The sequence below is a fragment of the Zophobas morio genome, unplaced genomic scaffold (genome assembly GCF_036711695.1).
Source record: "Zophobas morio isolate AGI-343-1 ecotype UQ-CSIRO unplaced genomic scaffold, CSIRO_AGI_Zmor_V1 ptg000024l, whole genome shotgun sequence".
NCBI lineage: Eukaryota > Metazoa > Arthropoda > Insecta > Coleoptera > Tenebrionidae > Zophobas > Zophobas morio.
This window is the reverse complement of record NW_026972129.1, coordinates 15,292,619-15,309,088: the sequence shown is the minus strand read 5'-3', so window position 1 is coordinate 15,309,088 and position 16,470 is coordinate 15,292,619. Positions and strand designations below refer to the sequence as shown.

The 16,470-nt window shown below is 33.7% G+C and overlaps 2 protein-coding genes across 2 annotated transcripts; one reads left to right on the top strand and one right to left on the bottom strand.

Annotated features, from left to right (window-relative positions):
* The first annotated feature begins 6,781 nt into the window (after positions 1 to 6,781).
* On the top strand, positions 6,782 to 13,469 carry Elgi (early girl). The gene is made up of 5 exons (XM_064063671.1): positions 6,782 to 7,042; positions 7,122 to 7,264; positions 7,314 to 7,758; positions 7,810 to 8,068; positions 12,574 to 13,469. Exons 1-5 carry the CDS (start codon positions 6,953 to 6,955, stop codon positions 12,606 to 12,608), a joined length of 972 nt encoding a protein of 323 aa, XP_063919741.1. The 5' UTR covers positions 6,782 to 6,952; the 3' UTR covers positions 12,609 to 13,469.
* On the bottom strand, positions 13,448 to 14,534 carry LOC135134834 (uncharacterized). Its single transcript, XM_064063672.1, has 4 exons — positions 14,464 to 14,534; positions 14,022 to 14,242; positions 13,748 to 13,968; positions 13,448 to 13,697 (listed from the first exon to the last, which is right to left on the bottom strand). Exons 2-4 carry the CDS (start codon positions 14,181 to 14,183, stop codon positions 13,460 to 13,462), a joined length of 621 nt encoding a protein of 206 aa, XP_063919742.1. The 5' UTR covers positions 14,184 to 14,242; positions 14,464 to 14,534; the 3' UTR covers positions 13,448 to 13,459.
* Positions 14,535 to 16,470: the final 1,936 nt, after the last annotated feature.

Genomic DNA, 16,470 nt, shown 5'->3' with positions numbered 1-16,470 from the left:
ATGATGTAATTCACATTTGGTTAATTATAACTTGTCTAGATCTAGGAGAGCATCCCCTAGCCTCTCCCCAGCTACGGCCTTGTCTAGGGATTATGAAATATCGAGAAAATTTGAAAGCAACAAATTGCCCAATGGATTCTATTACTGTACGTCCTTAGGTTATCCTCGATAAGAAAAACAAGTGTTTATGTTTATACATCGGAAGAATGTCACGTAGAAATTAGTTTGATTTGAATGAGTTCGTCCCCTGAAAACAGAGGATCAAAACGATTAACTAGTAAGGTACAATCGACTAAATGTTCTGAATATCATTATAATTCTTATTAAATAAAAATGTTTGTATTTTCACATTTTCGGGAAAATGGGGTCACTCGTTCTTAATTTGATCAATAAAAAATATGAATGCTATGATGAATTACAAGTAAAAACTCATCATATTTTGCACATTTTGGGTAGAATTTATTCGGCAAAATTTTGAGATAATGTCATCAATTTTTTTGGGGGAAATAAACAGATTTATTTTGATTAACATTTTACCATGCTTACAATGACCTTAAAACGTCTGCAAGATTTCTAAGTATTCAGTTTTGCAATTCTTGATTAAAGCGATAAAATAAATTCACGCATTCATTAATTTTTTTGAGTTACCTGTTGTAGTAAGCCGTTTCGAACCAAATTTCCGCGCGCCGAACTTTTGGTAAGAAAAGGTGTAGGAATGGAAAGAAACGAAAACCACTAAGAGGGAGATGCGCAGAAGGGTGTGTTTGAGCAGGGTGAGTCGCGGGGAGTTCGACTTGGTCTTTCTTTCGAGTAAGACGTCAGGTTGGTGCTCTTTGTGTTTTTTTCAAATGTCTGTGCGCTGTTTGTTTCCTGTTCTAGTGCTGATTTCTTCTAACGGAGTTCCACCCCCCTGACGAACCAGCGAACGTAAGATTTCTCTGCTCGATTTCGAACACAGAGAGGTTATTTCGGTGGTGAGCACGTATTTGGTTTGAAGATCCAAGAGGTATGTTTCCACGTGATTCCGTGTGTGCTGGTGGAAGAAGCGGCGTTGCTTCTCGATGGTTACGGAGTATGTGAGACGCGGGAACCACACACGTATGTGACGCGACAAAAATGGCGGCACTTCCGGATGACGCCATGGCCGTTAATTTTCGTACTAATCTTTCCAACATAATTTCAAGCCGTTTTAGTAGGGCTTTTCAGGGAATTACGTTAGCTAGGGCAGTTTTATTTAGCGAATGTTATGCGGAAAGTTGGATGGCAATTTTCGAGTTATTGTTTTGCGTTGCATAATTTGAGCACGTGTGAGTAAAGTAAATTCAAACGTAATCTGAACAAGTGAATCTTTAACAAAAATAACGTTGAGAACGGCATCAGAAAATTAATAATATCATAGTCTGGGGGACGGGGGATTTTCTTTGTGTTAGTAACATCAATTAATTAGGCACATCAATTTGACTGACATTATAAGATCTAAGATATTTGAATGGTTTTTCCTCGATTTATTATTCGTTTGTTGTAAACTCTAATGCCTGAAAATTTCATGTAGTTTTCAAATATTCAGCCGTTCAAAATAGAAAGAGAAAGTGGTAGGGTGCAGGTACGGGGTGTTGACCGGGGAATTTCAAGGGCAACCTTTGTGAATTTTTGTATTAGTCATTGGGGATTTGTTGTTGACCGAAAACTGTTGATGAATTTGAAAATGAATGTTATTGAAAGAAAGGCACAATTCAAAGCGAATGTGCACCGACGATTACCTATATTTTATTTATTTTGCATATTTTATGTGCGGTATTTTTTTTATGTGTTTTGTTTATCTCGTATGTGTTTTTATTTATGTGTCTTTTGTTTGGGGATGTGTTTGGGGGGGGGCGGGGGTTGTTTTGTTTAATTCGGTCAATGACGTGTTTAATTCGGTCAACAACGTAACTTTGCCCAGACCATTTTAATGCAGTCGTAACTTCTTTGCTTAATGTCAGATAAATATTTCAATAAAATCCATAGCTTCTTTATTTTCTTTGGTAAGAATCAGCGACGTAAATGTAGCTTAATTTCAATAAAATCATTGCCAAAATGTGAATAATTTAATCTCTTTCAAAATTCTTGTTCTTTAAAGTTATTGACAAAACATGAATAATTTCTCATTTCATTTTCCTTGTTGTATAAGATTGTTGATCACACGTGCATAATTTAATCTCATTTAAATTTCTTTGTTATTTAAAACAAGTGTTGATGGAGTGTGGCCAATTAAATTTTGCTTATTGCTTGTCTGAAATCCAAATACTCATTTTGATAACGCTAGTTAACTCGGGGGTCGTGTGGTGTGGACGCGGTGGCGTCGGCGTCTCCGTGCGAGTGTTTGCGGGTCTTGCTAGACTTCCGCACCCTAGCGGACTCGGAGTTTACACAGCTACCTTGTTTGCGGGATACAGGAAGGTCAACCTATGTCAGGTGGGTGCGTAAGACCACGCGCGTGAAGTGGTGAGGTAGGACTATGTGGACCTTCACGGGGAGTGTGGCCGTCGCCCTGCCCCCGCTGTGCGCCCCCATCTTGTTTGTAGAGGCCACACCACCGAAATATCTGGGACGTTGCCATCCATTTACTTTCTGAGAATTCCGCGACTTTTTTTTATTTTGTTTCTTGTTGTACTTGTAAGGTTGTTAATCTTTATTCTATGTTCTCAGGTTCGAGTGAAAATAAAGGTTTTTTTTTCTTTGAGGAATAAATTCTTTAAGCTCTTCTGGGGCCCTTGGCCAAGGTCTCTTGAGCTCTTATTGGATTTATTTTTCATAGTTTTTTTTTTTCCAAATATAAGTTTTTTAAATCCGTCACTCTTCCCGCTCCGCAGTGCGCCAATTTGTATGAACGAACGCCTCCCGCCAGTTTTCAAAACACAATGTAGGGTCCCACTTTTGTAGACGATCACAGCCAAGGCCAAATTTCAAATTTTAGCGGGCTTTTTCAAATTTTGTTCAATGTCAAAATAAAAGGCGGGAGGTTTGGGTTATTACACTGTATATGCAAATCCAAAAAATTAGAATGGAATGATAAATCACACCTACAGACTCCTCATCTTTTGCACTTTTAAGATAGGATTTATTCGGCAAAATTTTGAGGTGACGTCATCAGTTTGTTTGGGGGGGATGAGCAAATACATTTTGAATAAAAATTTACCATGCCTATGATAACTTTAAAAGATCTCCAAGATTTTAAAGCATTCGGTTTTGTAGTTCCTGATTAAATCAGTAAAATAAATTCACTCATTCATTAATTTTTTTGAGGCACCCTGTATATGCAAATCCAAAAAATATGAATGGACTGATAAATCACAACCACAGACTCATCATATTTTGCACATTTAAGATTGGATTTATTCAGCAAAATTTTGAAGTGACGTCATCAATTTTTTTAGGGAGGAGGAGCAAATACATTTTGACTAAAAATTTACCATGCCTATGATAACTTTAAAACATCTCCAAGATTTCAAAGCATTCGGTTTTATAGTTTATGATTAAATCAATAAAATAAATTCACGCATTCATTAATTTTTTTGCGTCACCCTGTATATACAAATCCAAAAAATATGAATGGATGGATAAATCACAAGTACAGACTTATCATATTTTGTACATTTTAGATAGAATTTATTCGGCAAACTTTTGAGCTGACGTCATCAATTTTTTGGAGGGAATAAGTCAATATAATTTGATTAAAAATTTATCATGATTATCATAACCGTAAACCATCTGCAAGATTTCAAAGCATTCGGTTCTGCAGATTCAAAATTAAATGGCACAATGTTGTTTCATAATTTTGATTTTTTTTCCAAAAATCTGGATGTTTCGGGTCAAAACTCAATTCGGATTAATAAACTACATGTGTAGGACTATGTTATTTTATACAATTTAAAACCCATTTACTCCGTACAATTTTGAAATGACGTCATCGCATTAGTGGTGGAGATGATTAGACAAAATTTGGTTAGCGTTTTACCATCTACGTGATATTCTTAATATAAGTACAAAATTTCACAACAATCGGTCCAGTACTTTCGGAGATTATCTATCTAATAAAAATCCGGGACGGCAGACAGACGGACAGACGGAAACGGGAGACCTATTTCTTCGTCCTCTAGGGGTCATGAAAGATCGAGAAAACGTAAAAGTAGAGAGTCGGCCGACGCACTCGATTACAATACGTTCTTTGCTTACGCTCGAGAAGTAAAAAGGATTTCTCCACATACCTTTTTACTTTCGGTGTTCATGGCATCTAAAAGTTCATTTTGGACAGTTTTAGGCGTTCCTTTAAAAACCGTTTCAAATGATCTGATAAAGTCCAATTCAGCCATAAAATCAATCAGACCTCGAAATATACCTGGATTTTGTGATTCCATACTTTCGTCATGTCCACGTAAAGCAAATTCAAACGCTCCACAAAATTGTATGCACATTATCAATCGGCGTAATATATGGCGATTTTTATCGTTATTTTATCGTTATGTGCCCGAATATTATTAATATAAGCGGTGTGTAGTTGTTTCGGAATGTCTGTATTACCGAGAAGATTATCCAAGAATATTTATCATACGTGTTCGCGCAGAAGGAAAATTAAAACCCGCGATAGTAACTCAATCCTCCAGAGCACGATCGCAACGGGCTCACAATCCAGTTGTATCAGGCGCATATCATATCAGGCGGCTACGACGTGTAGTTTCCATGGCAACGGTGTAAATAAAACATCTAAATCAGCCATGATTCGGTCCATTCGGTCTCTGTGCCGGGCTTTTATCAGCATTTCATCAGAAATAACATATCATATATCCAAGACACATCTTTAGATGCAAGTGGAAGTAAGTTTTGATACATTTTATACAAGTGGAGCGAGATAAAAAAATTAGTTTTGATACTTATGACACAAATTTCCGGATAATTTTTTAAATGTTGAAAATTACTATTTTGCTATGTCCAGTGTGTTTGTAGACATTGTAATTTTGGGGGGACACGTGCCCTTGTGCCCCCCGGCACCAGCCGCGCTGCAAATTTTCCCACTTTCTTTAAAATGTCTTCAACTTTTTGTTTTTTCTGAATTTTAAATTTTCTTTTCTGGACACCACTTTGTATGTACTACATACTATATGCTGGTTTTTAGTTCTTTAAGGTGTAATTAAACTTTCATCATCAGTCAAAAAATACAAAGTGGTGTCCAGAAAAGAAAATTTAAAATTCAGAAAAAACAAAAACTTGAAGATATTTTAAAGAAAGTGGGAAAATTAGAAACATTTTTAATTTCCGAGAAACCTAACGTAAAGTAACAAAACTTTAAGACAAAGTTTAAACTAATAATAAGAAGCTCAAATTTAATTTTATTTCAATATCAAAAAGAACCCAGAAAAGTGTTAATTTCTTAATTATTTATTATTAATTGAAAAACAGATATACATATATATCCGTTATCTTCAATATGACGCAAAATTGTTTCAGGTCTTACAGCCTTTGGATGGTTTCCTCTAATTTTCTGGTAGATTGTTCTTCTAAATTGGGTTCCCAGCCGTTGTTGTAAACCTTCCTACTTAGTACTGCCGAAATTTTATTTTCGATTGTTCGTGCTGGGGACACAATGGGAGGATTATCTTTTCTTAGATACAAAATTTATATTATTTCTTTCTAAGCAATTTCTGGACATTCTGACATAAGACTATTAGTCTTTGCCATTTCTATTGAAACACCACTTGTTAATAGTAAATTTGGCAACGTTCATATTCAGACAATTTTCTAACTAAAAGCCGTTGTCAATCAACCGAAAGCTGTTACCAATTGCTAAATTTTAAGCAAAATCAACAGGTGGTGTTTCAATAGAAATGACAAAGACAATAGATGTGAATATTCCAGAAAAAAAAAGTAGAATTTGAAAATATAGATGACGAATGATCTGTCTAGTGGCACTACACACCTTATTTATAAAGCCAAGTCCCAATGTATCCTTGAATACTAAAATATCTTATACACCAATTTTGGAAACAAAAATTACCATTTGACTCCAGAAAAAGTGTATTTAGTACCTATATTTGGTACAAAAAATTAACAGAAAATGGGTTTCATATTCTGTTGGTTTTGAAAAATGTTTTGTTGCAATTGTTTGATATTTGCTGAAAAACACAATGAGTTTCATTTTTCACAAAAATCGACCTAAACATTTAGATAAAACTTTAAAGGAACATGAAAATTTAGAATACAACAGTAACTCTACATCGGCTGCACTAAGAATCACTTTTGGTGCTAATAACAGAAGTTTACCTAATTTTGTAATAAAAACATTGTTTTCTCTAAAAATTTATTTATTTTTTAAAAAGAATACCATTCGAAGGGGCCCTAAAATATCTCAGGCCGACGCTGCTAAAGCCGCACACACAAGCCTGTTATTTGTGAGACCGGTTCGAACCTATATTGCTTTAAATTGCCTGGACGATTTTTGACAGCTCGATGAACCCCTCAGCACGGATTATACCTGTATTGTACTCTCGGATGCTAGTTTAGACAGATTAAAGTAGATTTCCAGAATTATATTAATCTGATCTTCTTTGTCGGCGTCGGTAACGACCATAGAAGTAACGACAGTGTGGTTACGCCTTAATTTATGGTTCTGTCTTCTGTCCATAGGTTCTGTCTACAAAAAGCCATTCAAATCTAATAACAAAAGCCAGCCAATGAGCGAGCGGTTTGATTTCTGTCGCGTGATATCATTGGCTGTTGCTTTCTTCCATCCGAAATGACACATCCCAACAAATGACATTTCTGTACCAATCTCCAAGAGATAAAGTCCCTCAGTTTTTTGTTTCTGTGTCAGACATATTGCAGACAGATGACATTATAACATCTGATTCTTGAAGACGTTGAAAGAAGTTGTGCTCCCGTGAAGTGTATAAAGTGTGATGGATAACTAACATTAAAAATGGGTTTTGATATAAACAGGTTTCAAGGTGATGTAGACGAAGAATTGGTGTGCCCCATTTGTTCAGGTGTCTTAGAGGATCCCTTACAGGTGTGTGTTTTCTTTAAACACTTAGTAAAATACAATTTCCTCAAATTATAAACCACATGTCTTAATACAAACTTTCTAGGCTCCTGTATGCGAACATGCATTTTGTAAGTCCTGTATAACCGAATGGATAACCAGACAACCCACCTGTCCTGTCGATAGACAAAGCGTCACTTCTGCCCAACTGCGACCAGTGCCCAGAATTTTACGAAACCTGCTTTCTAGGTACGTTATTTTATACATCATATCAATCAAATGACTCATTATTTTTCAGACTGTGTATTAATTGTGATAACGCCCAGTATGGCTGTACTCGTGTATTAAAATTAGACTCTCTCCAATCCCATCTCGAAGAATGTGAACACAATCCCAAGAGACCGCTACCTTGCGAAAAGGGCTGTGGATTAGTAATTCCTAAAGATGAATTAAAAGATCACAACTGCGTTAAAGAACTGAGAGCCCTTATACAAACGCAACAACAGAAATTGAACGACTTCCAACAGGAAATGACTGAGCAACGTTTCCTAATTAATGAGCAAAAGCGCGAAATGCAGCTTTTGAAGGAGTTTATGAGAGCGATGAGAATATCGAATCCTTCAATGAGGGCCATAGCTGACGCGATGGAGAGGGACGAGGTCTTGAGGTGGAGTAATTTCTTGCAGAGGGCACGGGTGACGCGATGGGGTGGAATGATTTCGACACCAGATGAGGTTCTTCAGGTATGTGCACAACGGTTTTAGTGTGACACTTATTATAAAAATTGTTTTCAGAGAATGATCCGAAGAACGTTGACTGAAATGGGTTGTCCCCCCCACATATTGGATGATCTAATGGAGAATTGTCATGAGCGAAGATGGCCACCTGGGTTAAGTTCTCTGGAAACTAGGCAGAATAATAGGAGACAATATGAGAATTATGTTTGTAAAAGGGTGCCAGGCAAGCAAGCTGTTTTGGTGCTAGCATGCGATAACACGCATATGAGTGAAGATATGATGGTAGAACCAGGACTCGTTATGATTTTTGCTCATGGTATAGAATAACTTTTATTCTTATAATTTTAAAAGTACATTCCGTATTTCTTTTATCAGATTTTAATTAATATACACTAAGTTTAATAATAATTTTTTTCACTATTTTGCTTGTGAAGTGAGAGGGTCTGTGCAAAATAATGGATATTTGCCAAATTTTTTCTGTAATATACCTAATTCTAAATTTTATTTTACGTTATCAGTGGTGTAGTAAATGCATGAACTATCAGGTTTCACAATATGTTTACTGCAAATTTGTGTCATTGTGTGAAGTTTGTTTCATTTTTTATTAATATAGATAAAAATTGTGTGAATTATTGGATCGCCAGTTACAAGCGGAGTTATCTTATGTGTTCTAAAAAATAATATTGTGTTGAAAATTTACACTGCCATAATCAATATCGTGCAGTGGTGACTCAAATGGATTCAGTTTTATTGCAATTAATATAGTTATAACGATAGCGATAAAAATTCGTATATGGTTTAAATATCACTGAAGAAAAAACTTTATTATATTAACAAATCATAAAAATGAAACACGTTTTGAAATAATTTTGTTTTAATTAATCATGAAAACGTTGTAAAGCGAGGATCTGTGACGCAAAAGACTAATTTATTACCCAATTTAACTTATATGTGCAATAAACAGTTATCCTGTCTGATTTAAAATGTATTTAGGTGATTTTATAACCAGACAAACGAGTTTAAATTCTATGAACCCATTGTCGTAAATATTTATATCAGTACAAATTTTTAATTGTGGCAGTTTTACCGGTGTTCTGCTAATATTAATAATTAATAATGAAACTTGGAAACTTTCGTTAGCTCATATTAATTTGTCGCTAGTGTTCATTGAGTGAAAATTCATTAATGGGTTTTTTAATTAACGAAAGAATGCCGATCATTATTATTATTATTATTATTATTATTATTTTATCATGGTGATGAAGCTGTCGGTTCACATAAATTTGACATTGAAACAAAGGTGTTATTTAATACAGTGTGTTTAAAAATATGTAGCAAATTTATAAAAAAATTGCAGTGAAATTAAATTTGAGAAAGGCACCCAATATATATAAAATTTTAGCCGCCTCATCAAAAATGGTTCACATTTTTTTAATTAATATAAAAGTTATGGCATCTTAAAGTTAACCCATTGAAGATAGTTTTTATCAATAACTTTTAAACAAAAAGTACTCTAGGTAATTTTTTTCAACGTTTCTCAGCTTCTTTGATTTATAACATAATATTTAATGTAACATCAGGAAGTTGTTGTTGTTGTTTTATGCATCATTAACATCTAAGAGGTTATGGAACTCAAGGTTTCTGCGTATTACAACAGTAGATTTTAAAATACGAAAACTTTTATTAGTCAAAATTAAGGTTATTTTCACTCGGAGATATGGTTCTAGAATTTCAGTACATAATTACTGTGTATCCGTATACTTTTTTATTGGTAGTCCCAAATTTTTGAATTGCATTTTTAAGGTTTCACCGGTTCTACGATTTTGGTAAAATTTGTTGCTAATCTTTAATCGAATTCGTTCCATTTAATTATAAATATAAGTATATATACTTGTCCAGAAGGTATAAGGTTACATGACCATCATAAAAGTAGTTGACCGCAAATAAATACCCCCTTTGTGTGGTTCGCACTAAGCTTACCGGTTGGCAATAGATCGTCTTCTAAACATTTCTTGCTCACGTTTAACAGGGCCGGCTTTCAAAGCGAGTGGTTATTTCGGAACCCTCAGCGGCTGCAGGTAGTAAAGAAATAGTGGAGTGGTAGATTTTCATATTTAGTGAAAGCCGCCCCTGAACGACCCTAAAACCTTTTCTATTGTAAACAACTTAACTTCGACACAATGGGATGATTTTATGATGGCCATATAACCTTATACCTTTTGGTCCACTATAAATACTTAAATTGTGCGTTGTAGCACAAATTCTGTACCGATTTTACGACGAGGTTTCAGTCTCTACCCTAACAATCATCACAAAAGGATTGTGATAAAGACATTTATAAGCAGGTAGGTTTGTACAGGCCGGTATTAAGTCCCGAACCATACCAACCTACCTACCTATTGGTATATTATAAAAGCGTGTTTACTTTATCAGCTGAATACTTCATAATCACAACCCATAAAGTCGGCACAGAGTTCCAAAAGTAATTATTCCAAACCGTTTACGGTTATGGTAATTACACGAGCCCTCATCTTTCCGATTACTTACCTGAAAAGATCAAAGGTTCTATGGATCAAACGTGCATAGTAAGCGAACGTTGTAAATCATCACTATTATGACCCTGCGCAATTTATTAAAAGCTTTCAATAAACACTTTTGGAAAAAGAAAGTCATTTTAACTGAGATTAAATTAATCACGCATTTAACGAGACGTTTAGCGACGTCTGATTGGGGTAGAGTCGGTCACGTGGTACTTTAATCACAATCAAATATTTAACTGAACTTCTATAAACCGGGTTTTAAAGTCTGCTTTTAACTCGCGAATTAACTGTAAATACTAGAAATCAGTTAATATTTATGTAGTAAATAAGCATTGGTTTTAGTTGACAAATTATTAAAAGACCGTCTGTTTGTGGAAAGAATCACAGAGCTTTATAGATAAGCTAATAGTTGAATAAAGCAAATAAATAAAATAAAAAGGATGAGCGATTAGATGATCTTAAGAAGAGAATCCGATTATGGGAACGGTTGTTACTTTTAAAAGTTTTTCAAAACCCAGCACTGCAAACTTGTTAAAAATATATTTAGGCATAAAACGACATAAACATGTAAAAAATCAGATAACCGTTATTCGGCCTAAACAAGCAAATATAGTAAAGACCAGAAATTAGTGAACACCGAGTTCTGTTTTCAAAAGTGTTTATTGGAAGCCCGCAATTATGATTATGGTCATGGTAATTTACATCTCCGATATTCTCTCCTATTGTTTACCTGAAAGGAGCAAGGTTAATATTTAATGGTAAAAGACCTCCGACTGGCAAAACCCTTGATCCTTTCAACAAGCAACCCAAATCCAGGTAAGCGTTGTAAGTCATTCCTGCACTTTATTTATTAAGGGCTCCCAATAAACACATTTAGAAACAAAAAGTCACTGTTCACCAATTCCTGGTCTCTACTATACTATATAAGACTAATGACACTCAAGAACGGATAACTCATGCATATAGATTACTTTCTTCCATTTGCAGGAAACATAATTTACTGCACTACTGGTAGCATATTTTTTTAAATCGGGTAGTTTAACAGTCAACAATCCAATGTAACAGGTGGTTTTGAATATATTGCCAAATTTTGTGTGAAACCATGACGGATAAAACATTTACTTTTTTAATATAAAAACTGAATAGAAAACGACATTTATACAAATTGAATGACTCAAGAAAGTGTATTTTTGTGTACTTTAAATGTGCGACTAAAATGTGAATTAAAACTATCACATAGTTGCAGATTTTGACCTTTCATTTCAAAACCAACTAAGCATTTGTCTGCTTGTTTATCTTGCCTTAGTTTATCTATTTTGTTGTACTAATACATACATTTTTCATAATAATAAAAAAAATGGCACACAGAGATAGTACATGGTTTTTAATATTTTAGGTTAAATTTTTCAGAATTAACGGTACAAATCAACACACAAATTTAAAAATAAAAATTTATTAACATTTTTAACTCAAATTTAATTAACAACTGCCAATTTTTACTCATTGTTTCCCAAAATTGCTACTATTTGTTGTAAGATTTCAGGTTAAACCTCATTCATTTTTGTGTTTAACAGACTGTGTGTCTAATATTATCGATTATGTATTTTTTTTAAATATTTTTAAAATTTCAAAAAATACGTTATTAAGAATCTTATCGAAAGTACAAAAAATCGGCCTTATTAAACAAAAAATATATAGTTTTGATATACGCAAAAAGTTATATAAACTAAAAATGTGTGTTATATTTTTTTGCAGTCTTCATTCTGAAAAATGTAATTGGGTATATTAAAAACATGTAATTATCTGTGAGTCATAAGCAACGAAACACGGTGTATAATAACTAGTGGCGAACTAGAAAACAAATTTGGCAAGTTTATTCCAAAACCAAAAATCCACGACTTGTTGAATTCGGTTTAACAAAAAAACCTGATCATGCTTGTAGTTGCATTATTCCAAGATTGCCACTACAAAGTTTAGAGCTTCTTGTCACGGATTATCAATTTGAAGTTTAAAAACGGAAACAATCAATGAAAATGAAATGAAACATAACCCTACATTATTTCACACTGGAATAAATCACTAAATTGACACCTGGCAACACCGCTGGTTGTTTTTCGCAAAAATTGAAGTGTTGGTGGATTTTTGATTTTGGAATAACATATACGAATTATTGACGTGTTGACTATTTTTTTTTAAATCTAAGTTAAATACTCCAATATGTTTACGCTCTTTACAAAATACTAAATTGAGTTAAAATAAGTGATTAAACGTTCTGTTGTAGATATTCGGGTCACATGTGTACTAAATGAAAGATAATTCCATCTAATCACGTTGCGGATTTAGATTGACTGTTAACAATGTTTTTGTCTGGAGTGTAAATTAGACAAAAAATACATCCACTGTAATTGTCGTTTAATCCAGTTAATACTGGACTTTGACACTTCCGTGTGCTCCAGTTTCGTAGCACTAGAGATATTACAAAATTGAATATATAATTTTCATTGTTTTGTTTTAGTGTATTAGCTGTTTTTGTAGGCAGGAAGATATTTTCGACAGGTTCAGCGCTCCTTACCTTTCCTAGTAATTGAAACTTTTTGTTTGTACATTCTATTGTGCTAATGTTTTGTTAACTGGACCGTGTACACAGACTTAATCAATGTTGATGGGTGTGCGGTTTTCCCAAGTTTGTTTCTGTTATTACGTGTAGTTTGTTAATGATCTAAGTATTTGATCTCAAAAATTCAGAACAAAGTCGTTCCTACATCCGTTCGGAGTTGGTTTGACGTTAACACTAGTCACGTCGACAAAGAAATGTGATTTTATAAAAATTCTGAAAAATTTGTGTGATTATGGAGGAAAGGATGCAGAAATATTTTGCATCTAAATATCGAGGAAGAATATAGTATAGGTTGCTTTGGTCAAAGTATTGCGTTAAAAAAATCGAAGGGGAATTTCAAAGGGGTAAACAGAAACTACTACTTTGAAATTTGTATTTTATTGTGTAAGTTTTCGATTATAATTATTGTTTGTTATTTTTTCCGAAGGATGTCGTGTTGTTTTATTAATTTTAATGTGATTAATGTTGAGGCTTAATCCATGATGTACTTAATTCTATTGGGCATTTTGTAGTCTTATCTATTGTGCTGCCAATTTCTTGTAATAAACAATTAATTTTTAGTTTTCTTTTGATTATGCTTCTGCCCTCTCTTGTAAAGGTAAAGCACCAATTCCGCCACGAAGAACACTAAGGCGATTATAACACCACCTAAAAACAGTACACTTGCTGAACCTACGTGTTCTTTACTAGCACTCGAGTAGCCCGAGTTCTGGTTAAAATTTGACACCGGTCGTAAATTTTTTTGAAGCATTTTTTTGAGTATTCCAGATTCGTCGAGGGCCACAATACTAGAAAAAATCTTAAATATAACAAATTAAATAAAGTAGTGGTGCGCTACTGTTTGTCCACAATTTTCCTCCACGGGTTATTTCGCAGCGTGAGAAACCCTTGACTGTACGTTATGTCCAGTTTCATGGTCTGAAATTCTGACAATCGATCAGAATTGAAATTGTTCACCATATATTGTTGTAGTGAGATTTCAGGCCCCACGCCGATCCTGTTATTTTTATCCAATTGTTCAAAAAGTTCACCGAGGTTATTAACGTACTCAGTAACAAGCTTAAACATTTTTTTTTAATGTTTTAAAATAATACGAAAACGGTTTTTCTTACGAAATGTCGTTGAAAGTCTTTTATGTAAGAGCGCGTACATTCAGGGCTTATTAAATGAAGACTTTCTATGTTCACATTGTTTAGGTTTGCATTTGCTCCTAAATTTTCGACCAGGATTGATGTTATGGCGGCTGCGAATCCCGTGTATAGTAGATATGCCATGAGATAACCCAGAAAAAATATTACGCAGCTTGCGAAACCACTCGGTGTATGACTTAAACCTTAAAGTAAATAAACAAATTATTATTTAAGATACATTGTGTTGTTGTTTTCGCAATATTGTATAAGCTGGGTCAAGGATGCCGCCTGGAAGTTACTTAATAATCTTTATTGTTCTCTCGGTGTAGAATTATGAGGAATTTTAATAAAATAGATTCTCAGGGAAGCTATTAATATGAAATTTAATTAAACCATGGAGACACGTTTAGTGTGAAATAGTTACATTTAGTTCTCGGATTCTAGCATACTTAATAACTACAGCCTTCACAGGCTCAATGTGAAATTCTCAGCCAGCGAGTACTTAATAAGAGAATAAATTCACATTAGTGTGCGTGCGCAAAAGGGCACGGTATTAGACGACGCATTATTAAAAGGATTTAATTAAAATTATATCGTTAAATTATAGTCATATTATAGGATAAAGTCAAATACGAAAATGCAAGCTTCTAAAAATATGTTTGAAGATCCGATATTAGTTTCATGTACAAATCCCACAACACAGAACTGAAATTTATTTGCCACCTAAAAGGTTTCTTACCTTGTTGACAAGCAGCAGCAATTGCCCATAATGTAATTTCTACCCAAGTCCATGCTTCATATTTGGGTTTCATTCTAGCATATCTTCGGGTTGATATTTGCAAACATAGAGCAAGGAGTATCAGTATAGAAAAGAAAACAACCCATAATGAACCAGCGAATGTTAAAATAAAAATGTCTTTATTAAAATTTAATTTGCTTGCTTTAAACACTAAGAGTAAACTGAAAAGAAACAACAGTTTTTAGTGATAGTTTAAAAGGAATGTTAAGGATTTTTTCAGTGTGTTGAAAAATAGGAAGCAATTTGAATCAATGAAGTAAATAAATACCATTTATTACTATTTTATGTTATTGATAGACGGATAGACCAATAAAAACTAAGTTTGAATTCTTAAGAACGATTGAAAAGTGCGGAATGCAAACTAATATCAGAGGTGGACCTTGAATTCTGTCAGATTCCTTGAAAATGTTAGAAAAAATTTACATATACTTAACACACTTGACATATACTTAGTAAAACTTTTATGATTTAGGCGGCTTAAGCCAAACCACCCATATAAGTCAGTTGTATAAGTAAGTCAAATAACTCAAGTTCTCTTTGAAAAAACTGTGATATCGAAGTTTGAATATTGTAACGTTTTAGAATTTTTTTATAGAGACATGTATATTAAAATTTGATTTCACTGATTTTCTTTGCTGAAAACTTTCAAGAAAATTGGAACATTAATTGGATGAACTAAAAATATGTTTATAAAGTCTAGGAAAAGAATGATCAGAATATCTAAAAATATATAGGGTGTTGTATTTAACAAAACTAAGTTGTGTGTTATCTAATGAGATATCGAGGATCGCGCGCTTGGTGACTCACCCTACATATTCAGGATTTGAAACATAATTTGTTACCTACTCATGGATCATACAATTAATACTGTAAACTATTTCATCTAAAGCCAGTCTCTAATTTTCAGTATTTTTTCAGAATCTAATAATCTCCATTATTAACAATCGTGCAAGGGTAATTTTGCTAAAAACAGTTTGTCATCTTGTTTTTTTTTTCATTTTAGTGAAATTTTGACATCACGTATATTTAAAAATCAGTGTCTCAATTATTTATGGAAATTTTGGAACGCGGTTTTCAACACTGTTTCCAGCTTACAAATTCTCTTTTTTTGGAAATGAGATACAGCAAAAAAAAGATTGTGTCGTAGAATTGCCAGAAGCGTCATGTTGCTGTATTTCACTTCCAATAAAAAAGTAGAGAATTTATCTGGTACGATGTCTAGAGTTTTTTAAGCTGGAAACGGTGGTGGAAACCGCGTCCCAAAATTTCCATAAATGATTGAGTTATTGTTTTTTAAAAAAGCGTGTGCGAAAATTCCAACACATTAAAAAAAAATGTGAATTATCATATCAGTTTTTTAACAAGATGTTTTTTAGTTGTGTAGTACTTGAAATACAACTCGTTTAAATATAGTTACTTCAGGGGCGGCTTGTTCTATGGGGAAGGTGAGGTAATGCCTCAGCAATGAATTTGCGCTGTAATTTTAAAATTTTAAAAATCCAAAAGTATTGAAAAATCAAAATATTGAAAAATCCCAAAATTGTAACATTGGGAACGTGAGAAACCGAAAAATTAAAAATTCGAGAAATCGGAATGTCGAAAAATCTAAAACTTGAAAAATCGAGAAATCGA